The sequence below is a fragment of the Eretmochelys imbricata genome, chromosome 14 (assembly GCF_965152235.1).
Source record: "Eretmochelys imbricata isolate rEreImb1 chromosome 14, rEreImb1.hap1, whole genome shotgun sequence".
NCBI lineage: Eukaryota > Metazoa > Chordata > Testudines > Cheloniidae > Eretmochelys > Eretmochelys imbricata.
In genome coordinates, this window is record NC_135585.1 from 32,338,494 (window position 1) to 32,364,083 (window position 25,590).

A 25,590-nucleotide genomic window follows, 5' to 3' on the forward strand; every position below is an offset into this window, starting at 1 on the left:
GCCTGTGCAAATAGGGTTTGTTAATGAAAATGCATTAAACCCCATGTGGACATCCTTATTCAGAATTTAAGTGTCCCAAAGCAAATTAAACTAAACAGAATTAAGGCCACTTTAGTCTGAATGCAAGTGTCCATACACAGGTTTAGTGCTATTTAATTAATCTGTTTTAAATTCATGACTTCATAATTTAAATTCACAAATTTCCTGGGTGGCCCCATGTAGACAAATGCTTTGAGTGGTCTAGTGGCTAGGACTCTTGATTGGGTAGCACTAGGTTCTTTTCTCTACTTTGCTGTTAACCACCTGTGTAACCCTGCACAAATTCCTTTCCTTCTGTTCCCCTCCCACCCTTTGTATGTCTTGTGAAGTGATTCCAGTGACTCTTTCTTACCATGTGTGCAGCACATAGCTGAATGAGGCCCTGCTCTCAGCACCTCCAGGTGCTACTGTAATACACATCACCATCATCATAACAGACATTTGATGTTCGTAGTTTATCTGGAACACTGGAGAACTGTTAGCCTGTTTTGTTTACATTAAATGATTCTATTCCTCAGCTGGTTTTCCTAGGCTGTTACCACGAGAAAAGGACACAGTCTCCTAACACCCTTTCCCACTGTATCTGCCAATTAATATAGGAAGATCCCCCTTGACACTATACCCAGGCCAGCGCATCCCCCCAGCAGCGAGGGGACCAGCAGAGGCAGGAACTGGCTTTTCCTCTCCCTGCTCCTCACCTTGTCCCAGGAAAGTCAATCTGCCCGGGGTGCTGCAGGGAAGGGAGCTGGTCAGGGAACCTCCCTCCTACCTCCCATTGCTTCTGTTTCCCTCCTGCCTCCTCTCCCCTTCCCTCGGGCTAAGGGACTGGGGCCCGGCCGGGTCGTTCGCTCTCCCGGCGCTGGCTCGGCTCCTGCAGGCGCTCAGGGGGGCAGAGCCTAGGGAGGGGGGGGTCAGGGGGGGCAGCAGCTCTGGGACTCGCAGACCCCCGCCCCCGCGGGAGCAGAGCTGGGGCGAGGAGGGGCCGTTGGTGCAGAGTCACTTTCCTGCCCGGCCCCAGCCCCAGCCCCTTCCCCGGGTCTCTCCCCTCACCTGCAGAGCTGCCCGGGGCTGCCCCAGGGGCCTCCCCGGCTGTGCACAGAGGGGGTCTGGGGAGCAGCAGCTGAGGTGTTCAGTTCAGGCTTCCTTCCGGGTCTCAATGGAGGCACTCAGCAGCACTGTCTGACAGGAAGCTCAACTCCGGTAGGCTGAGTAGACAGAGCGAGCTACCTCCCCTTTCATTAGTAACAGTCCATGTAACCGGGCAGGCAGGGCTGCAAGGAACAAGGCTTTATTAAGCATATGGTGAGAGCTGGTGTTCCAAGCTCATCCTTGACTGTTCCTCACCATGCAGCTATACAGGGTAGCCCCCCAATTAATGTAAGGGGACTGTCCCCTACTAACATTCAGTGGAGGTGTTTTAGTTGCTAGCTCCCAGTACTAAAAGAAAAGGGAAGGGTTGATGGGAAATCAGAACCCTGAGACTGACAGACCTTAGGAACAATGCCGCGAAACCAATGCTCCAGGTCAGCGTGACTGACAAGGCGAACAGGCTAATCAGGGAGTCAGGAGGGTCCCATCCTCCTGTGAGCTGGAATTGCCTAGGTCAGGCAGAGTGGGGCGGAGCTAAGGAGAGAGCAGGGGACTAAGATGAGCTGGGGAGCAGAGCTGTGCTGGCCAGAAAAGCAGCCCAGGAAACAGGTCAGAGTCAGGAGCAGAGTCACAGAAGCAGCCCACAGAGCAGACCTGTGCTGGGGGGAGAGCTGCAGCAACCAGAGCCAGGGGGGTCAGAGAATCAGCCCAGGGAGCTGGTGGCAGAGCAGCAGCAGCCGTGCTGTGGCAGAATGGTGGAGCTGGAGCCGAGGCTGGAGCAGTCTGGAGCTGGGTGTGGTGAGCAGCGGGGGAGAGCAAGGGGGATCCTGGGCAGTGGGCCCAGTGCAGGTAGACACCCCCAGCCAAGATGCCTTGGAGGGGGAATGTAACCCTGATGGGGCAGGGGTGATGCTGGGAAGAAGGGTCCTGCCACCTAAACCTGCTACTCTGAAAGCTAAACCCTGAGAGCGTGTGGCCACCGCCAGAGCAAGTGTCTGACCTGCAGCACAGCCAGGGCCTGAGAAGGAGGCCTGGAACTTGTGAAGAACAGACTGAACTTCCCTTACATTCCAGAGATGCTGGTTGTGACATCCCTGTGACACAGAGCAGGGTGCCATGTTTTCCTTTAACCTTTCCCATTTTTTTTTAAAATTGATTGCTGTTTAATAAATTGTATTTGCTTTGAACTGTATATAATGATCAGTGGGTCAGGGAAGTGCCCAGTGCAGAGAGAGCACCCTGGAGTGGGGACACCCTAGCCCCTGCCCTAAGTGACCTGACAAGGTTGGGGGTGAGCCAACCAGGAATCCTGGGCCCAGCCTTGTTGGGATTACGCAGACTCTGCCACACAGGAGTGTGTAAGGGGAGCCCTTGAGGTCAGGCAGGCCTCTGGCTAAAGGAAGTGGGAGCGAGGACTCAGATCCTTTCGCTAGCCCACTTCACTGGCGTAGTGTATAAGCCAGGAAATTTCCCCACAATAGCGGGACCATTCTCCCGCTTACACTAACATCCTCCCACCCCAGAGTCTGTAGACCATCATCAGTACATACCATGCTGGAACCTGCTCCTCTTTCTCTGCTCCCACTCATCATACAACATCTTTCCCACTTTACAAACTCATTCATATTTAATTAGCTAATTTGGAAGCCAACAAAACATCCATTTACCCATAGGGCAGATGGATTCCAGTCCTTAGTCTAGCTGGAGTTGCTTCTGATGGTCCACAATCTGCTCCAACACTTTTAGGCTTTGTCTAGATGAGGATTTGGAAGGTGTTAGCTAACATGCATTAATAGAGTAATGCAGACAAGGCAGTGTGCTTCACTAAGCGCTGACAACCAGCCTTGAGTGGGTTGCTCCATAAGAGAAGGGGGAGCAAATTAAATTGAGGTGCCAAAGGGACATTTTTCCCCTGGATATGCACCCCCGCAGGTGGGGAAACTGAGGCAAAGGACTACTGCCCAAGGCGCTATAGGGGTGGCTTTTGTACTTATTAATTCATATAAATATATGGTTGATTTATTGTTGTGTATTCCCAAATTAATACAGTGTTCTGTTTCCCCTTAATATCATTTTCTTTGTTTTATACATAGACTTGGTGCTTGCCAGAAGCAAAGTATTGCCTGTTAAGGGTGCCCAGGGAGATATTTTGTTTTCCCAACTTTCTGGGTGAGGGCTTGAGTCATTATGTTGGTTATTTTTAAGAGAAAACACTACGTATTTGAATCTGGCTTACATCACCAGGCAGAAGGGTTACATTTTGAGCCTTAAAAGCACACTGCCTTGTCTACACTAACACCTTCCAAATCTTCAGGTCTGTCTACGCTGCAGCAGGGGGTACGATTTGGAGCTTTTGCAGACATACTCTAGTTTTAATCAAGTTAGCTTGCTAAAGATTGCACTGATGACGTGGCAGCGGGGGCTACATTAGCGGATATATACCTGGGGCAGCTTGTGCGGAACCTCACATTGCTGTATCCACACTGCACCATTTTTAGTGAGGTAGCTAGGTACTTATACTGCCTCCAGTACTGCAGTAGCTGAGCAGCTCACAGTCTTTAATGCATGTATCTTCACAAAGTTGTAAGGTAGGGAAGTACTATGATCCCTGTGTTACAAATGGAGAGCTGAAACACTGGGAAATTAGTGCCCAGATCCTCAAAGGTATTTAGGTATCAAACTCTTACTGAAATCTGCAGGAGGCCAATGATTTCAGTGGGACTGAGGCACCTATATACCTTTGAAGACCTGGGCCAAAGTGATTTATCCAAGTTTGCACAGGCAGCCTGTGGTGGAGCAGGGAGATGAACTTGGGCCTTGCAAGTCCTAAGGTAGTGCTCTAACCACTGGGCCCTCCTTCCTCTCTCTTTCTCAGCAGCTATTCTGCCAATACTTAGGCACCTTCTGATCTTTGAGTACCTGCCTAGTGCCTGCTATTTAAAGTGAATAAGACGGAGGCCTTCAGAACCCACATGACATTAGCTGGAGTACAAGGCAGTTCAGTGACTTCGTTTTGTGGCTTGATATTCAGCAAGTTTGGGAACTGATGTTCTCAAACCTCTTTCCCATGGGACAGGCAGTGATGGCATCCAGCTGCTTTTGCAGCCTAGAAGAGAGTCGGCAGAAAGAGGAATCACATGGGTATTGGGCTTTGATGACCAAGTTCCAGGGAACTCAGATTTGGCTTCCAACCAGATTTCAAGTCTCACCAGCCGCACACCTTGATGAGCAGGTACTAACCTCCAACTGAAATTTCAGAACTGCATTCCCTACAGTGTCCACTGGAGGATGATGATGAATTGCAAAGTTTGTAGATCCAAATTCCATCAAAGGCAACATGGCTGAGAGCTCTAAGATGTATGCAGTGTTCTTGTAGATGTATTGATCCCATTAGGGAGACAAGGTCAATGAGGTGATATCTTCTATTTGACCAGCTTCTGGTTGTGAGAGAGACAAGCTTTTGGCTGACACAGAGTTCTCTTTCAGCTCTTGAAAATGTACTGAGAGTGTCACAGCTAAATACAAGGTGGAACTGATTGCTTAGCAGCAGTAGTTAACACAGTTTCTCAGATCAGTCACCTAAAAAGAATGGCTCAGATGTGGGAATCTCCCTTACATCCTCTGTGGTAAAGACCAATGCAAAGAATTCATTTAGCTTCTCTGCAACAGCCTTGTCTTGCTTGAGTGCTCTGTTAGCACCTTGATTATCCAGTGCCCCACTGATTGTCTGTTAGACTTCCTGCTGCTGATGCACTTAAAAAACATTTGCTGTTAGTTTTTGTGTCTTTTGCTAGTTGTTCTTCACATTCTTTTTCAACCTACTGTGACAAAGCTCTGTCCTTGCCTCCGTGGGTCCTGCATTTCCTGGCGGATTTCACTAGCCTCAGAGGCTCACTGTGACCCTCCACGTAACCCTTCTTTCTCTAGAGGCAAGGGTCACAGTCTACTGAGCCATTTTCATAATAAGCCAGCAAGGGAGGTGAGGAGAAGTTATCCTTCCTTGCACAGTCTCTGTTGTCTCCCAGTCTCAGTGATTAATCAGGGGGCAAAGGTGGGGGGGGGGAGCCCAGGCCCATGCTCTACTCCGGGCTCCAGCCCAGGGACCCTAATAGCATCAGCTATGGTAGCTGACCTTTTAGAAACATGGCATGTACAATTCCCTGGGCTACTTCCCCCACAGCAGCCCTCACTTCCTCAAGCTCCACTTCACCCTTACCTCAGGGCCTCCTTCCTTGTGCCTGATATGGTGTGTACTACTCAGCCTCTCCAACAACACAACTTCCTTCTACAGCTCCTGACATGCACACCCACCTGACTGACTGGGAGGCTTTTAACTAGTTTCAGCCAGCCCCTGATTGGCTTCAGGTGTCCCAATCAACCTAGCATTCTCCCTGTCTTCTGGAAAGTTCTTAATTGGCCCCAGGTGTCTTAATTGACCTGGAGCAGCTTCCATTTCACTTATCCTGGTATTAGGGATTTGTTTAGACTGGAGCTAATATATCTATCTCCCACTACTTTTCTATAGCCATCTGGCCTTGCCCCATCACACTAACTAATTATATCTGACTTGCCAGAGTTTATGCTCCTTCTGTTTTCCTCAGTAGGGGTTGGCTTTCTGTGGGTTCCAGGAGTAGCTGCTCCAAGAAGCAGTCATTAACGGTGTTAAAGAGCTTATTCCTTCACTCTCCCACTTCCCTGGTCCTTCTCGCATGAACAGAGAGCAACAATACCCGAAGTCCGAAGGTGCAAACAATTCGATGTTTATTGGGGTGAACTTCCAGCAAGCTTAAATACAAGTTCCTTTTTCCTTATTTTCGAATCCCAACTTACTTCCTGTTTGCCCCTAATTTATATAGTATTATTTTAGCTATACCTTAACCAATCCTTCTACTGAAATTTAACTAACCAATCCTAACATATTGTAACATGATTAGTTAACCAATTATATCCCACCACCTTAATTAGTTTACACCCAGCAAAATTAATTATACATCAGACAGAAACAATCACAGAACCAGACAGAGATTATACAGACAAACAATAGCAAAGTGGGAACTATAATGACAAAACAATACAGAAGTGAGGATTTCACATCCCAGCTATTGATAAGTGAGTTCTTGCCAGACAGGATGCTATCAAACTAAGTTTCTTTTTACATTTTCTAGGCACTTCCCTTTCTCTGGAGGTGATAGGAATACAATCCTGTCCTGATAGTGCCTGACAGCCCAATAGCACCTTATTTCAATGTGACTAGTTTGGAATGTGAGGATGTGACTTTTCGCTTCCTAGCTTATGGCTGCCTCTGCTGCTTAGCCAAAGGCCTTAGCCTAAGAACAGGGCCTCGAACTGTCACAGTAAGAGAAGGCCCTTACACCAGCAGACAGTGATTTTGATTCTCTCTTTTATACCTCTAGAACTAGCCAAGTGATAAAGAATACCCCTAAATTCTTAAAGTACCGGCCTTTGCAGACAGGCCTGAATATCTATATCCTAACAAACGGTGTCTAGAAATTCTATCTCTGCATCTTGTCCTGAGGTGACAAGTTTCCAGTCAATATGGAGATAGTTGAAATCCCCCATTATTGTTGGTTTTCTGTTTTTGTAGACTCTCTAATCTCCCAGAGCATTTCACAATCGCTATCACCATTCTGGTCAGGTGTTCAGTAGTATATTCCTACTGCCATGCTCTTATTATTCCAGTGTGGAATTTCTATCCATAGAGATTCTATCATAGTTTGATTCATTTAAGATTGTTACTATATTTGACTCTATGCTTTCTTTCACATATAGTGCCACTGCCCCACCAGCTCAACCTGCTCTGTCATTCCTATATATTTTGTACCCTAATATTACCATGCCCTATTGATTATTGTTCCACAAGATTCTGTGATGCCTATTATATCAATATCCTCATTTAACACCAGGCACTCAAGTTCACCCATCTTAGTATTTAGACTTCTTGCATTTGCACACAAGGACTTATAAAATTTGTCAATATTTAATTGTCTGCCTTCATGTGATGTAATTGAATGGAACGCTTTTTCATTTGACTGTTTCTCTTCAATTCCTACCTGTACTTTTTATCAACTTCTATCCACTCCTCTTTACTAGGATATAGAGTATCCCCTTTCATAAATCATCCCCTAAGTGATTTCTCTGTGAACCATGTGCTCCGAATCCTCCACACCTGTCAGTTTTCCCCTTGGCCCATATTTTAAAAACTCCTCTAAGATTTTTTCAGTTTTTGCATAGAATCATAGAAATGTAGAACTAGAAGGAACTTTGTCAGGTCATCTACTCCAGTCCCCTGAACTGAGGTAAGACTCAGTATTATTTAAACCATCCCTGACAGATGCCCATCTAATCTGCTTTTAAAAACCTCCAATGATGGAGATTCCACAACCTTTGTAGGTAATTTGTTCCAGTGCTTATCGACCCTTACAGTTAGGAAGTTTTTCCTAACATCTAACCTAAATATCCCTTGCTTCAGTTTAAGCCTATTAATTCTTGTCCTGTCCTCACTGGATACGGAGAACAATTTATCACCCTCCTCTTTATAACAACCTTTGGTGTCCTTGAAGTCTGTTATCATATCACCCCTCAGTTTTCTCTCCTCCAGACTAAATGAACTCAATTTTTTCAGTCTTTCCTCATAGGTCATGTTTCCTAGACCTTTAATCATTTTTGTGGCTCTCCTTTAGACTTTCTTCAATTTGTCCACATCTTTCCCAAAGCTTGGTGCCCTGGGAAACTGGACACAGTACTCCAGTTGAGGCCTTATTACTACGGAGTAGAAGAGGAAGAATTATTTTTTTGTGTCTTGCTTACAACGCTCCTTCTAATACTCCCAGAATGATGGGTTTTTTTGAAACAGTGTTACATTGTTGACTCATATTTAGTTTGTGATAAACTGTAACCCGCAGATTCTTTTCTGCAGTAGTCCTTCCTAGGCAGTCATTTCCCATTTGTCCAATGGATTATTCCTTCCTAAGTAGAGTACTTTGCATTTGTGCTTATTGAATTTCATCCTATTTATTTCAGGCCATATATCCAGCTTGTCAATGTCATTTTGAATTCTAATCGTGTCCTCCAAAGCACTATTTACCCCTCCCAGCTTGGTATCATCCACAAGCTTTGTAAGTGTACTCTCTATGCCATTATCCAATCCTTTATGAAGATATTGAACAGAACTAGAACCAGTCCCAGCAGGACTCCACTCAATATGTCCTTCCAGCTTGACAGTGAACCATTGTCTACTACTCTCCGAGTACAATTTTCCCGCCTTACAGTAGGTTCATCTAGGCTATATTTCCCTAGTTTGCTTATGAGACAGTCATGTGAGACAGTATCAAAAGCTTTACTAAAGTTGAAATAAATCACATCTACAGCTTCCCTACATCCATCCACAAGGCTTGTTACATGGTCAAAGAAGGATTCACCATGGATTCACCGAGGGCAAATCATGCCTGACAAACCTGATTGCCTTCTATGATGAGACAACTGGCTCTGTGGATATGGGGAAAGCGGTGGACGTGATATATCTTGACTTTAGCAAAGCTTTTGATTTGGTCTCCAACAGTATTCTTGCCAGCAAGTTAAAAAGGTATGGATTGGATGAATGGACTATAAGGTGGACAGAAAGCTGGCTAGATTGTCAGACTCAACAGGTAGTGATCAACAGCTCAATATCTAGTTGGCAGCCGGTATCAAGCAGAGTGCCCCAGGGGTTGGTCCTGGGGCTGGTTTTGTTCAACATCTTTATTAATGATCTGGACGATGGAGTATATTGCACCCTCAGCAAGTTTGCAGATGACACTAAACTGGGGGGAGAGATAGATATGCTGGAGAGTAAGGATAGGGTCCAGAGTGACCTAAACAAATTGGAGGATTGGGCCAAAAGAAATCTGATGAGGTTCAACAATGACAGGTGCAGAGTCCTGCACTTAGGACGGAAGAATCCCATGCACCGCTGCAGGCTGGGGACCGACTGGCTAAGCAGCAGTTCTGCAGAAAAGGACCTGGGGATTACAGTGGATGAGAAGCTGGATATGAGTCAGCAGTGTGCCCTTGTTGCCAAGAAGGCCAATGGCATATTGGGCTGCATTGGTAGGAGCATTGCCAGCAGATCGAGGGAAGGGATTATTCCCCTCTATTCAGCACTGGTGAGGCCACATCTGGAGTAGTGTGTCCAGTTTGGGGCCTTCCAGTACAGAAAGGATGTGGACAAATTGGAGAGAGTCCAGCGGAGGGCAACGAAAATGATCAGGGGGCTGTGGAACATGACTTACGAGGAGAGGCTGAGGGAACTGGGCTTGTTTAGTCTGCAGAAGAGAAGAGTGAGGGGGGATTTGATAGCAGCCTTCAACTACCTGAAGGGGGGTTCCAAAGAGGATGGAGCTAAGCTGTTCTCAGTGATGGCAGATGATAGAACAAGGAGCAATGGTCTCAATTTGCAGTGGGGGAGGTCTAGGTTGGATTTTAGGAAACACTATTTCACTAGGAAGATGGTGAAGCACTGAAATGGGTGACCTAGGGAGGTGGTGGAATCTCCATCCTTAGAGGTTTTTAAGGCCTGGCTTGACAAAGCCCTGGCTGGGATGATTTAGCTGGTTTTGGTCCTGCTTTGAGCAGGGGTTGGACTAGATGACCTCCTGAGGTCTCTTCCAGCCCTCAACTTCTATGATTCTATGAAGGATATTAGGTGGTTTGACATGATTTGTTCCTCACAAATTCATGCTGACAGTTACTTATCACCTTATTTTCTGATTATTTGCTCCATTATCTTTCCAGGTACCAAAAATAAGCTAACTGGTCTATAATTCCCTGGGTTGTACTTATTTCCCTTTTTATAGATAGGGCAAATGTAGTACCTATTCCAGCCCTCCGGGATCTCTCCTGTCCTCCATGAGTTCTCAAAGATAATTGCTAATGGCTCAGAGATCTCTTCAGCAGGTTCTTTAAGTATTCTAGGGTGTATTTCGTCAGGCCCTGCCACTGTGAGGACATTGAACTTGTCTAAGTAATTTTTAATTTGTTCTTTTCCTATTTTAGCCTCAGATTCTACCCCATTTCTACTGATATTCACTCTGTTAGTTGTCTGATCACTGCTAACCTTTTTGGTGAAAAGTGAAACAAAAAAAAAAGGCATTTAACACTTTGGCCATTACTGTGTTTTCCATTTTTGTCTTTTCCTTCCTTATTGAGTAATGGACCTACTCTGTCCTTGGTCTTCCTCCTGCTTTTAATGTAATTGTGAAACGTTTTCTTGTTACCCTTTGTGGCCCTATTTCAGAGTAACAGTCGTGTTAGTCTGTATTCGCAAAAAGGAGTACTTGTGGCACCTTAGAGACTAACCAATTTATTTGAGCATAAGCTTTCGTACTCCATTTCTTTTTGTGGCCCTAGTTAGTTTAATGTTTTGTGCCTTGGACTTTCTAATTTTGTCCCTACATTCTTCTGTTATTGTTTTTTTAATGTTCATTCTTATTTGTCTAATTTGTCTTAGTTTCCACTTTTTGTATTTATTTATTTGAGTTTCAGGTCACTGAAAATCTCCTGGTTAAGCCAGGGTGGTCTTTTACCATTGTCCTGTGCTTTGTGATAGTTTGCTCGTGACCATAATAATGACTCTTAAAAACTGCCAACTCTCCTGAAGTCTTTTTTCCCTTACACTTGCTTTCCATGGGATCTTACCTGCCAATTCTCTGTGTTTGCTAAAGTCTGCCTTCTTGAAGTCCATTGTCTTTATTCTGCAGTTTCCCCTCTTACTTAGAATCATGAACTCTATCATTTCATGATCACTTTCACCCAAGCTGCCTTCCGCCTTTAAATTCTCAACCATTTTCTCCTTTGTCAGAATCAAATCTAGAACAGCCTCTCCCTTAGTTGGTTTCTCCACCTTCTGGAATAAAAAAAGTTGTCTCCAATGCATTCCAAGAACTGGCTGGATAATCTGTGCTCTGCTGTATTATTTTCTCAACAGATGTCTGGGTAGCTGAAATCCCCCATCACCACCAACTCTTGTGCTTTGGATTATTTTGCTAGTTTAAAAAAAGCCTCATCCACCTCTTCTTCCTGGTTAGAGTAGACTTCCTGAACAAGCTGTACCCTTCTATACCAATATTCTAGTCGTAAATTATCATCTGTGATGCCAATTATGTCCTAAATATGATTCTTCACTAGTATTTCTAGTTCTTCCTGTTCATTCTCCATACTTCTTGCATTAATACACAGACATCTAAGATGTTCATTAGATTTCCCCTCTATCTTGCCTTGTCTCTCCTTTATCCCTGCTGTGATTGCCCATGTTCCCCCCAGATTTTATATTTTCACTTAGGTCTCCATGTTCTAGACTTACCTGCGGGCTTTTGTCTCCTGCACCCATCAAACCCAGTTTACAGCTAGGTTAGCCAATCTGTATGTGAAGATACTCTTCCCCTTCCTTGATAGAAGAACTCCGTCACTGCTCAGCCGTCCTTCTTTTCGGAACAGCATCCAGCGGTCGAGGAATCTGAAGCCCTTCTGGCAACAGCAGCCATGCATTCATCTCCAGTATGTGTTTGTGTGTGCCTGGGGCCCTACCCCTGACTGGAATGGTCAATCAGAACACCACCTGTGCCAGCAATCTGGTTTGGTTTTGGTTTAGGTGAAGCCCACACTTCCTGTCTAGGCTCCTCCTTTCCCAAAAGGCTCACCAGTCCTCTTCTCAATACCATTGTCTCAACCATACATTGAGATTCAGCAGTTCTGCTGTCTAACTGGCCCTGCTCATGGAACTGGAATGAGAATGCTACATGGAGGTCCTGGACTTTAATCTCTTACCTACCAGCCTAAATCTGGCCTACAGGGCATCTATCCTATCTTTCCCAATGTCATTGGTACCTACATGTACCACAACCACTGGCTCCTCCCCAGCACTGCAGATAAGTCTGTCTAGATGTCTCAAGGGGTCTGCACCCTACGCACCCAGCAAGGAAATCACCATGCAGTTCTCCTGGTCATTACAAACTCAGCCAGGGGTGAAAGGAGGCTGGTACAGCGTGCTGGTAAGAAGCTGGTACTGGCCCCATGCAGCTGATGTTAAAGCGCTGCCGCGTGTCACTGCCCCTTTTGCCCACCCCTGTCGGCAGCCCTGCCGGTAGGGGCAAAACAGGCAGCTGACCCAGGGCTCCCGGCTGCCACCGCTGCAACCAGAGCCACGGGCCCTTTTAAATCACCGCCGGAGCCCCATGCAACGCAGGCCAGGCAGCGCAGATGGGCTGGCTGGGGAAGGCCGACCCCCAGCCCCACCCCTTCCGCCTGATGTCAGGCCCCTGTACTGGTGTTTATTTTTAATAATAATATTATTATTATTAATATTACTTTCACCCCTGAACTCAGCTATATATATTTCTAATAACCAAATCCCCCATTACTATTACCTGTCTCTTCCTAAAAACTCACTGTGAGAGGGTACCATGACATCATCTGGAAGGGGGTCCCAACTATAGGTTCATTTTCCTCCGCTCAAGCTTGGTGTTCTCCTTCTCCAAGACCTTCATTCTCCTCAACATCGCAGCAACTGTCAGACTGGGGGTGGGAACCACTGTACTGCATCCGGAAAGTTTCATCAATGTACTTCTCTATCACCCTTGGCTCCTCCAGTTCAGCCACTCCGGCCTCGAGCCCATACTTGGTCTTTGAGGGCCATGAATTGCTTGCACTGAATGCACACATACACCACCTGCTCACAAGGCAGAGCATCTTACATGTTGCACTCAGGACAATAAATTGGATAGCCCCCGCTCTGCTGCTGGACTTCTGCCTGCATCACTTTTATTCTTGCAGGGGTTTTTGTTTGCTTTGGTTTTGTTTTTGTTTTGTTGATGGGGATTATTAACCTATGGTTAGGGTATGTTTGTTAAGTGTACCTGCCTCTCCCTCGCCCAACTCCCTCACAAAACTCCCCTGTTTGCTAGCTCCTCTTGCCACTTAGGAGCTGTTTTTTTAAACCTCTTTCTCCCTGAGTTATCCCTGAACCCTTGTCAAGGAATCCTAAATGGATTAGGGATACCATGCTAGATCCTCAGTAGCAAACTCTCAGCCTAGCCCAGCCACTGGCCGCTTAGCTCCGCACACAGTCCTCACTATAAACTACAATCAAGCCAAAAAATGGGTAGCAAGCAAGCAAGCGCACAACAGTCAAACTAACAGCCAACATACTCACCCCAAGGGGGTCACACAGTCACTGCTCCTTCACCCAGAGAACTCCCTCGCCAAACTCCCCTGATAGCTCCTGTTTGCTAGATCACTTTGCAAAATCTTGACCTTAATCTCTCTGGGTCTGTGTGGAATGAAGACAATGATTCCCTGCCTCCCAGGGATGCTGTGAGCATAAATCCATGACTATTTGGGAGGCGCTCAGATACTACAGTGACTCTTAGATTGTAAGACCAGAAGGGATCATGTAGTGTGACCTCCCACATAACATGGGCCACAAAGCAGCTGCTGGAATCACGTGATTATGTGAGAATCTCAGCTTTCATTATCCCCACCCCCACCAAGTTTCTAGCCCTCATGGTTACAGAGAAAAGCCTGAAATGCGAACCCAGGGCATCTACAAGCTTCAGAAACCAGGATACAATGAGAAAGAACCCAAGGTTTGTACAGCACCTAACACTATGGGGTCCTGGTCCTTGACTGGGGCTCTTAAGAGCTACCATAATATACCAAATAAATAGCAATAAATATGTGCAGTACCTGGCACAATGGAGTCCAGTCCCATGACTACAGCTCCTAGGCACTACCATAACAAAGCAATTCATAGTAATAAGATTTATTGTTTTGTAAAACACATGATAATTTTTTGAGGCCTGACTGCTGGTTTTTTAACACATCCAGTAGGCAGTACTGCTAACTGATTTTTCCCAATTTTGGCTGGGATTTCAGTGCCTAAATCCAATTCAATCCTAAATTGAATGTTGGGCTCCTCAATCCCAGCCATTAACTTCTCTTTCCCCTAATTCAAATGGAATGATCATCTTCAAGAGACTTTTTGGAAAGCTCCATGTCACTTTGGTAAAGGCCAGTTTCTCCTGGTCTTTCCCACGAAAGGACTCGAGATGCTATGCTGTTGGGATAACTATTCTTCTAATTTATTACTACTCATTGAAAGAAAGAGAATAAAATAAAATAAAATAAAAACGGAGCCATCATGACAACTCAATGCACAAAAATTTCAATCCAGTACATTGCATTTCAAAAAAACAAATGGGCACGTTGCTGTTCACAAGCAGTAAAACATTTCCAAGCTGATCAGAAAGTACAGGCAATCAGAGAGACAGTGGGCGCCAGTTACAAAAGCAAATGAGCAGATACGAGAAAATATATAAATCTCAGTTAAATTGTAGTTAAGTAATTACCATCTAATATTTTAGCATTAACTTCTTGTCGGCTGGCAGCCACTCTCACAGGCAGGGGGCAGGTTTCAGCATCTTTGATCCTAGCTGAGGCTTTTATCCCCTCTGGGTATGAGTGCAGCGGAGAGTCATTCTCTGGTTAAGTCTCTATCATCCCCATCCAGCACTCTGTGGCAGATGGGATGGAAGATGCCCAGCTGAATGTCAAGGTCTTCTTCTCCCTCTGGCTTCAGCAATGTGGGTCAGGAAGGGTTCAGGCCTGACCAGGGGGGTCATCTCCCCAGCTTGAATAATACAAAGACCTTCACCTGGAAGAGGTGGGGCCCTGGGGTAGGATCAGGACCAGATACATTTGTGTCTCTGTCCCTCAGGGAGATTGTCCTTTTACTTGGAGCTGGTCCAAGGCAGGTCCACCTGCGAGGAGGCACTGAGCTCTCTGTCATGCAGTTATTACAATGCAGAGCCCCAGCCTGCACTCTGGAGCTAGGAGAGGTCTTTGTGGAGCTGTGTGCCCCAGTAATTTCCTGCAGCCGCAGGTTCCACAGGTTAATCACATGCTGCAATAAGGATTCTTCCATGAATAGAATCTCTCATCCCACGCTCATGAGTGTTACTCACACCTATTTCCTCCATCCCCCGCATCTTCTCTCCTCTGACTCCCTTATTTCCCCTGTTGGATAGGTTGGGCCCAGCAGGTCCCATGAACTGATGATTTAAGAGTTTCTCCCTTTATCTTGTTTGAGTCACTGCTACAGGGAAACTCCCCAAGTCAAGTCTGAGCAGGAGATGGGACAGAAGGGAAGAAACTGTGCATGGGGAAGTGGAGGGAGGCAGGGTTGGGGGCAGAGAGGGAGAATGATATAGGGGCAGCATTTCTCCAATCCTGCCCCTTCCCCCTCATTCTATAACCTCCCAACATTTGATCCTCCACAACCAGAGCTCCCTCCCTCTCTAGTTCCCATCCCCGCATTACCAAACATTCAATCCCATTTCTACCCATCCCAAAGCTGCCTCCCACTCTGGTTCTCATCCCCCCATCCTCAAACACTCGACCCCCCACCTCCCTCCACACACACACAGAGCTCCCTTCAACCTCAGTCCCCATCCATTTCTCTCATAAGAGCCAGGGGCTACCCTTTAGCTCAGTGGAGAACACCAGGAGGAGACCCACCAGACGTCCTGGAAGAATTTGGAAGAAAAGGGGTTATGAAGACACGTCCACTTCCTCACCGTCTCCCCAGAAACAGATCCAGGCAATGGACATGTTAAGAGACAGAAGGCCACTGGGTCTCAGGTGCTCTTGGGAAGGTGTGATATGCCCGACATCCCTGTTCCCAGGCACAAAGATGAGGGAGACATAGCGAGGGCTGGGGTTCTCCGTTCCTCTTCTGCTGGACCCAGCAGTGGGAGTAGTGTGGACCACAGGGCATGGGGAGGGGATCTTCAGCCAGGGGCAGGAAGCTACAGGAGGATGGTTCTCTCTCTCTCACCCACCTGAGGTCTGCTAGGCTGGGTGGAGTCAGAGGATCACCAATCATCTTGGGGTCACCTGCTGATGCCCCCTGAATCCAGAGACAGACAGCTGGGTGCTTATGCCTCTGATATGCACTGCAGCCAGCCCTCACCAGGGCATCTATAGGGTCTCTCTCCAGTGCAGAGTCTCTGGTGCATAACAAGGAGTGAGTTCTCACCCAAGCTTTCCCCTTCAGTCAGGTCACTTATAAGGGTGTCTCTCCAGAGCGGATCCTCTGATGTGATGCAAGCCCTGAGCTCCGGCCACAGCTGGGCATTTATAATGGTTCTCTCTCCTGCATGGAATCTGATAGGCCATAAACTTCTCCTCCACCACCACCACAGTCAGGGCACTTACAGTCTCTGTTTGTTCCACATCAAGCGGCTAGCATGTGCTCTTGCCCCACAGAACACAGAAAAAGACACGGTCCCTGCTTTAAGGAGCTTACAACCTAAGAGACAAAGAGAAGACAGCAGCTCAGACACATGAAGCAGAGAAAGAGGGAAATTTGGCCCTGAGCCCAGAGCTTGCCAGAGGTCCACGAACAAACTGGTGCTTGGACCTCTGGCAGGCCTTGGGTCCAGTATCTCCCCGCTTGACTAGTCACTGGAGCGTAACAGAGCAGGGCAGCGTTTGTTATTAACAAGTAAATAAGTCAAGTTTTTGCAGGTAGCGGAATAGCACAGCTGCACTTCGCAGGGATCTGAAGAAGAAGAGAGGGCAGGACCCTGCTCCACCAGCATGGGGAGGTGTTCCCACTGTAGCATCCATTCCCAGCATCATGACAGAACGCTGGGACAAATCCAGGGGGAGCTGCCAAGCACCAGTGTATCTGCAGGGTTTCTTCTAGCACCCATCACGGTGGTATAATTACAGGTGCTTGGACCTCTGGCAGGCCTTGGAGCCAGTACCTCCTGCTTGACTAGTCACTGGAGTGTCACAGAGCAGGGCAGCGTTTGTTATTAACAAGTTAATAAGTCAAGCTTTTGCAGGTAGCGGAATAGCACAGCTGCACTTCGCAGGGATCTGAAGAAGAAGAGAGGGCAGGACCCTGCTCCACCAGCATGGGGAGGTGTTCCCGCCGTAGCATCCATTCCCAGCATCATGACAGAACACTGGGCCAAATCCAGGGGGAGCTGCCAAGCACCAGTGTATCTGCAGGGTTTTATCTGGCACCCATCGCGATGGTATCATTGCAGGTGCTCAGGATCACTTCAGGTCTGGCCCAACATGCTCTGAAATTGAGCTAGGCGGCCAGGTCTCTTCCCCCAGAACTTCTATGAACCTGCAAACAGTTTCCTCAGCCAGTTCCTCAGCTGGTTTAATTCGCATAGCTCCCGTTAAGTCAATGCTGCTCTGCCAGGTTCCAGCAGCTGAGGATCTGTCCCTAAAACTTTATTACTCCCACACTGACTATGAATGCCAGTAAAGATCTGCATGAGAGCAGCTGCCTGTGTATGGGGTTCCCCAGGTGCTTATTCTGCCAGCACTAATTACATGAGTAGTCCCGTGGGAGTCACTGGGCTTGATCCTCAGCTCTGATGCATCAGTTTTACATCAGTGTAACTCCAGTGGGGTTACATCTGATTTACACCAGGGTGAGCGAGAGGGGAACCCGCCCCCAGGACTCCAGTGGGTAATTCCCAATATTTAACACCCACATTTGTACAGGTGTAAATAGCTCCACCAGATGGGAGACAGGCAGTCAGCAGTCATACCCTGATCCTGCAAACACTCACACACACAAGCAACTCTGTTCACGGTCCCAGTCAGCTTAACGGGGTGACCCAGGTGAGTAAAGTTTACAGTCTCTCTCCAGATATCCAGACTCCATCCACACCCACCCCTGGCTGTTGCTCAGGTCCCTTGGAGCTGCTACTCCAACCTCTGTGCTAGAGCAGCAGGCAGCCCCTTTGCACTAACTCCAGTGTGCCTTCCCACAAAGAGATCAGGGACACCAGCTTACTCAATGTGGTTTTCTGTCCCGCTCTAGTGGTGGATCACATAGAGATGTAGGAGCTGCTGCAGCCTTCTGTTCAGCTATCAAAGCCAATTCTTTTAGCTCTGGCAGCACAGCTTTCAGCTCATGCTTTGAGAACCAGAGGCCCAGGGTTCCAGCTGCTGACATCTCATCCAGGGGCCTCATGTTACAACTTGCATGCCTGCAGGGTTGCAGAGCTCAGTGACCCCATATCAGGGATGAATTTCACCCCATGTGTATGAGCGTTTACAGGGTTCGGGCTATATCAGCATCTGCAGTTGCCATAGGTTTCACTAGACACCAATGCCTCCATGCCTTTCGGATCATCAGCTGCGCGCCTGATTCCTCTCATTTATTGTTTCCTCCTTTCCACATTGTCTATTGTTTTGTTTCAGTTGCTTTTATATGATTCGAACCATTGCCTAAAATATTCTCTATTAGTTTTAAAATTTTTTATTCCTTTCTCTGTTTTTATCTTGAACCATTGCCTTGTTTCTATTTAATACACATTTTCTTTAATTTTCCTCTTCTTGTTGTACGTAATCAGAGTTTAAGGCTAGAAAGGATGACTGAATAATCTAGTCTGACCTCCTGTACATCACAGGCCACCAGCACCCACACGCTAAACCCAACGAAGCCTTTCCTATTTTTTATAACTTTTTAACCTTTTACAGTTTCCTCTTTTTTTTTTTCATTTTTTAAAATCTATTTTCTTAGACTCAAACATTTCAAATTTCATTTTTAATACCGTCCAATTCTGGTTTTTATTTCTATTTTAAACCTTTCAGTTACTTTTAATTGTTTAACCCCTTCCAATTCCTTTCTTTAACATTTAATCTTTTCCTAATTTCTTTTAATTTTAACCATTTACAGTTGTATATATATTTTTCAACTCTTCCCTATTTTCTTTTTTAAAACTTTAACCTTTCTTATTTTCTATTTTTTAGGTTTTTTTCCTTTAACCCTTTTTTGTTTTCTTCTTTTCTGATTTTCTTTTAAACTTTTTAGCATTTTTCAGTTGTGGTTAACCCTATCCTTTTCCACTGGTTTTCCAGAAACATCTTTTAACTCTTTGCACTTTTCTTGAATTATTACGATTATTGGGTTTATTCATTTAGGCCCTCAGCCTGCAAACACTGATGCTCATGCTTAGCTTTATGCACTGAGAATCACTCTGCTGATTTCAATGGGACTGTATCAATTAAGCATGTGCTTATATGTTGCAGGATGGGGGCTTTAACCCTTTCCTACTTTCTTGTTTAACTTTTATCCAATGCCCGGATACGCTCCTCTGTTCTCTCCCTATTACACCTTCCAATAAGGAACACAATGGAGAAAATGGGATATGGCCTCTCAGCTAGCATAACCTGGTGTTTGCCCCATTGATGCAGATTTGCACTAACTCAGGCTCTGGCCCAACAGCTGAAGGCCACAGTGGGCACGATTAGGCAGGGGGATGTAGGCAGGAAGATGGAACGAGGGAGTGAGGTGTAGGAGGAGATAAGATCCGAGATGCAGGCTGGAGCAGCCTCATGCAGCCTTGGAGGGGAGGGTGAGGGACCTAGCTCAGCAAAGCGCTTGAGTCCCAATGAAATCAATGCTGAAATGGGACAGTCTGTGGGATCAGATGCGAGGGCTACAATACTGCTGCAGGAAGAAGCAAGGATTGGAATCTGGGAGGCGGGTGGTATAGTTGGAGCAGAGAGCGAGGAAGATGGTCAGCGTGGACTGAAGGGATGTGAAGTGGGAAGCAAGGAGGCTGGAAGGCAGTAGGGTGCAGTGGTCATGTTGAGACTGGGCCAGGGAGCAGTGGGAAAGAAAGGGAGGTGCTGTAAGAGGAAGAACTGTTGGGAGCTGAAGACAGCCAGGATGGGGTAGAAGGGAATGGAGAGATTGGAGTCTGCGATAATTCTGAGGGGGTGACTCTAGACAGACAGGAGGACAGTGGAATTGCCAACAGAGGCAGAGAAAACAGGCTAAGGACAGAGCGGGAGGGAAGTCAGGGAGCTGGGATCCTGCTGTGCTGGAGTGAATGCTGGAAAGCCGATGGAAGGAATACGGAGGGATTCTCTACACTTGAAATGCTACAGCAGTGCAGCTATACCACTTCAGTGTAGACACCACCTGCGCTGACGGAAGGGGTTCTCCCATCAGGGTAGGCAATCCACCTCCCTGAGAGATGGTAGCTAGGTCGATAGAAGAATTCTTCCATCAACCTAGTGCTGTCTACACTGGGGGTTAGGTCAGCTTAACTACGTCGCTCCAGAGTGCGGATTTTTCACACTCTTGAGCAATATAGCTGGGTCGATCAAACTTTTTAGTATAGACCAGTCCAGGAGAGAGCTAGAGAAAGAGAAATCAAGAACTGAAAGGAGATGGGGACAGATCAAAGGATGAGCAAATGGAACTGGGGTTCAGAAGAGAATTGGGGCAGCATGGGTGGGGGACAGAGGACTCCTACCAGATGGCACTGATTTCTTTCCCTTATCTGAAGTACTTAGCAAAGTTCTGGATGGAGAGAGAGAGAGAGAGAGGAGAAGGCAGATGGAATATTGATCAGGACTGAAAGCAGAGGCAGGTCAAGAGGCTTTCAATGTAGCTGGTAGAATTTTTTCATTGTGAATAATATTTGTTTTGATTTTAGCTTTCTTCTGTGAATTGGTTGTTCACAAACCAGTCCTGATTCCTACCAATAGATTTATGGAGCCAGTTCTTGAGCTGTCATAAACTGATACCACTCCATTATTTACCCCAACAAAGACTAGCTGAACACCAGGGCCAATGATTTGTAAATATCAGCAGAATAACCTACGTGAACAATTTATATTCTATGGATTGTTTGCCAGTTGCCTAATTTGACTATACACTACTTTTATGTGTGTCTTTTGTGCCATTGGTCACCTAAGTCACTTGGTATTGTTTCTGCTTCCTGATTGGATGAGTGAAACTTTTGTAAAAAAGGATATCACACTTTCCAGTGAATATTTTCGAACACACACATATGAATATGAAAATTTGTGGAAAAGTTCTGGATTTGTGAACATTTTCACAAATAAGTTGTAGGCACCTCCAATTAATAAAATTGGCTGAAACTTTTTTTTTAACTGTGAACATTTCAAAAGCATTTTTGTTCTTTTGCTTTTAAAAATAGTTATTGATCATTTTCATTTTTTCTAAATTTTCAGAATTTTTTTTATAGATTAGTCTTCATTTTTGAAAATCATAATTTTAGAAAATGGAATGTTTGAATCTGAAATGAAAATTTTTTGACAATGAAAGATTTTTTTTGATTTTGAATAATTACCAGCATTTTACTAAGCCCACCAGTCAAAACTGGTAATGGAAATAAAACAAAATGGAAACCGAAAATGTGAAAAAGTGAAGAAAAAAAAACTCACATCAAAGAACAAGAGCCTAAAATATTTGCAACACTTCTGTAAAAAACAAAATTGAAAAATTTGAAAAAAACAAAAACCCAAATGATTTTGCAAAAATGTTCATTTTTGAAAAAGGACATGTTTTGTCAAAAAATATTTTCTTTAAAAAACCCCTCAAAAACACTGAACAGCTCAACTTGTGAATAACAGTAACATAGAATAATATGATCCCACAAAAGGGAGCAAAATAGAATTTAGCCCATTTGAACACAAACATATTCACAAATCACTTTCTCAGTTGTTCATCTAGCTCTAGGCTATAATCAGGGAGAAGAAGCACTGGATGGTACCTAGACTGAGGGATGGGTGATGGGCAGAGTTAGGCAAGGAAGATAGTAGAAGAGAATGAGTATTAACCTTCAGTGGAGGAAATATGCAGCATCATAGGATATTCTCCAGAGTCCCCCTGCAGCAAGGGAGTTGGAATAGAAGTATAAGACAGGGTGTGGTGATATAGACAAGAAAGGTTGGACGTGCGAGGGATTCCAGGGCTAATGGATTGTAAATAATGAATCTCACACCTCCCAGTGTGAATTTGTAGCGAGATGAGAAAGGGGCTGAGAACATCAAGGAAGGCATAGACAGGAGATCATGTGAGGAACATCAAGCTGGGTAGGCGGTATGCAGGAAGAGGGCTGTATGGAAAAAGGTAACTTGATTACTGGGGAATAAGAATTCAGAGCCCAAGAGGGGCCAGAAAGGGAACAGGGTGTGGCGAGGACCAGGTCAAAAGAGAGTCAAGGAAACTGATCCAGTGCTGCGAGTCAGATGAGGATGTTGGGGACAGGAAGCAAGATGCAGTCATGTTGGATGGGTCACCAGCACGGAAGCTGGACGCACCAAGAATGGAGGAGCCAGGCATGTGAAGGGCAAGGAGAGGGGAGAGAAGAGGTGGATGGTGTGAATTTCGAAGGAGGAGAAGGAATGGGGAAGGAGGAAAGAGTAGGAAGCCAACTGCACAGCCCTGGGAGCAGGCAGAGTGAGAGGGGTAGCAAAAGGCAGGGCAGAGGGGGCAGATAGGGAGGAGGTGAAGAGGGAGGCAGGCGAGAATTAGGGGGAGCAACGGGGAACAGAGAGGCTGCGGGGGGGCGGTTAGTTTATTAGTGACGGGGCCGGGGCCCCGGACGGAGCAGGCGAGGGGAAGGAAGGGTGGGGGAAGGCGCGGGATGGGAAGGACAGGGCCCAGGGCAGATCCAGCGGGTTGTTGGAGAGGGCAGGGATGGAGATGGGCGAGGGGGAGGAAGGGAAAGAGGGCAGGGCGGGGAGGGGGGTGGAGGAGGTGCCCAGTGGGGACGAGAAGGAGGCAGAGGAGAAGGCGGAGGAGGCCTGCAGGGGGTTGCTGGCAGCGGCAGCGGCAGAGTTCTTGGAGGCGGAGAGCAGTGAGGGCTTGTCGCCGGCATGGGTGCGCTGGTGCCGGTTGAGGTGGGAGCTGCGGCTGAAGCACTTCCCACACTCGGGGCACTTGTAGGGCTTCTCGCCGGTGTGCACGCGCTGGTGGATGGTGAGCTCTGAGCGCTGGATGAAGCTCTTGCCGCACTCGGAGCACTGGTAGGGCTTCTCGCCCAGGTGGATGCGCTGGTGCTTGATGAGGTTGGAGCTGACGCTGAAGCACTTCCCGCAGACGTTGCACTTGTAGGGCTTCTCCCCGGTGTGCATGCGCCGGTGCTTGGTCAGGTCCGACTTCTGGATGAAGCCCTTCCCGCAGTCGGGGCACTTGTAGGGCTTCTCGCCCAGGTGGGTGCGCTGGTGCTTGATGAGGTTGGAGCGGACGCTGAAGCTCTTCCCGCAGTCCCCGCACTTGTAGGGCTTCTCGCCGGTGTGCATGCGCCGGTGCTTCACCAGGGCCGAGTTCTGCCCAAAGCTCTTGCCGCACTCGGGGCAGGTGTAGGGCTTCTCGCCCGTCTGCGTGCCCTGGTGCTTGACGTTCTCTGCCCGGTAGGTGAAGCTCTTCCCGCACTCCGTGCACTTGTGGGTCCTCTCCGCCACGGGGGCAGGCCTGGCGCGGGAGCCCCACAGGAAGCTCTTCCCGCAGTCAGTGCACTTGCAGGGACGCTCCCCGCTCAGCACGCGGCGCCGCTTGGCGCTGGCCAGGAAGCTCTTCCCGCAGTCAGTGCACTGGCAGGGCTGCTCCGAGCCCAGGTGCACCCGCTGGTGCCGTTCCAGGTGGGAGCTCTGTGAGAAGCTCTTGCCGCAGTCCTCACAGCGGTAGGGCTTCTCGCCCATGTGGATGCGCCGGTGCCGGTCCAGGTGGGAGCTCCAGGCGAAGCTCTTGCCGCAGTCACCGCACTGGTAGGGCTTGCCGGCTGCATGGCTCCGCTGGTGCTGCAGCAGAGAGGCGCTCAGCCCGAAGCTCTTGCCGCACTGCTCGCACTTGTAGGGCTTGTCGCCCGCATGGGAACGCCGGTGCTTGGCCAACGTGGCGCTCTTGTTGAAGCCCTTGCCACATTCAGGGCACTGGTAGGGTTTTTCGGCAGCGGCAGCTCCTCCTGCTCCACGCTGGGGCTTGGTGCCGTTGGAGCCGACGCAGCGACCGCAATCAGTGCACTTGCAGGCCTTCTCCCCACCCAGGTGGGTGCGACGGTGGCGGTCCAAGTGGGAGCTCCAACTGAAGCTCTTCCCACACTCAGGGCAGGTGTAGGGCTTCTCGCCGGTGTGGATGCGCCGGTGGCGCTCCAGGTGTGAGTTCCAGTTGAAGCCCTTGCCGCACTCGTCGCACTTGTAAGGCTTCTCCTCCAGGTGCAGCTTCTGGTGCTTGACCAGGCTGGTGCTGGCACTGAAGCTTTTGCCGCAGACGTTGCACTGGCAGGGCTTGACGCCACCAGTGTGGACCCGCTGGTGCTGGATGAAGGCTGAGCCCACACTGAAGCTCTTGCCGCAGTCGGCGCACTTGTAGGGCTTCTCGCTGGCGTGGCGGCGCTGGTGGGTGATGAGGGTGGAGCTGAGCCGGAAGCACTTGCCACACTCGTTGCACTTGTAGGGCTTCTCGGCACTGCGCAACCGCGGGCGCTTGTTGAAGCCCGAGCCGAAGCCCAGGCTCTTGCCGCAGTCATGGCACCGGCTGTGCCCCAGCAGGCTCCTCTGGTGGAACTTCTTGAAGCCACGGTGAGCGGATTTTCCCTGCCTCTTGCCTGAAGGTTTCCTTGGCTGCCCTTCCACCTTCTGCGGGCCCTCGCCAGCCTTCCCCACATCAGCGCTCTGGGGAGCACTCCCCTTCGACTTGCCCGGCATCGTCCCCTGGGTGTCCACCTTCTCAAGGCCTCCCTGCTGAGCATCCTCCTCCTCATTCTCACTCACCATCCCATCATCTGCTGGAACAACGAGAGAATCCAGTAACTCCCTGGGTCTAGGAAAGGAAACTTTGGAGAAGGGAATTGGAGAGGGTCTGTCACATATTCAAATACCCATCAACACAACGGAACAGATCAGGAGCCGGCTCTGCCAGACTGCTCCCGTTGCCCCCTCCCATCCCCTGGGACCCTCCCTCCCCCCCAGCTCCCACCCACTGCTTCCCCTCACCTAGCCACCCGCCTCATGACCCGTAATGTCCATTGCAGTAGCCTTTGAGAAACAGGGCCAGATTCTCATAGCTTTATTGAGTAGCACCTTATGCTGCGAACAGTCCCATTAACATTTATGAATCTATGAAGTCAAGACCAGAATGGCCCAATAAATCAGAGAGTCATAGATTCCAAGGCCAGAATGGACCATTGTGATAATCTAGGTTCATCTCCTGTAGAACACAGGCCAGAGAACTTCCCCAAGATACTTCCTAGAGCAGACCTTTTAGAAAAATACCCAATCTTGATTCAAAAATTGTCAGTGATGGACAGTCCACTGCAATCCTTGGTAAATTGTTCCAATGGCTAATTACTCTGACAGTTAAAAATATATGCCTTATTTCCAGTCTGAATCTGTCTAGCTTCATCTCCCATCCATTGGATCGTGTTAGACCTTTCTCTGCTACACTGAAGAGCCCGTTATTAAATATGTTCCCCATGTAGGTACTTATAGACCGATCAAGTCACTCCTTAACCTTCTCTTTGTTAAGCTAAATAGCTTGAGCTCCTTGAGTCTATCACTATCAGGCAGGTTTTCTAATCCTTTGACCATTCTTGTGGCTCTTCTCTGAACCCT

General features: G+C 47.6%; 1 protein-coding gene across 1 annotated transcript in view; it reads right to left on the reverse strand.

Moving 5' to 3' along the window:
* Positions 1 to 25,590, reverse strand: part of LOC144273975 (uncharacterized) — a 65,408-nt gene that overhangs the window by 6,787 nt on the left and 33,031 nt on the right. Inside the window, exon 4 of the mRNA XM_077832703.1 lies at positions 22,583 to 24,812. Within this exon, the coding sequence (XP_077688829.1) occupies positions 22,583 to 24,812 (2,230 nt within the window). The remainder of the gene's footprint in view (positions 1 to 22,582; positions 24,813 to 25,590) is intronic.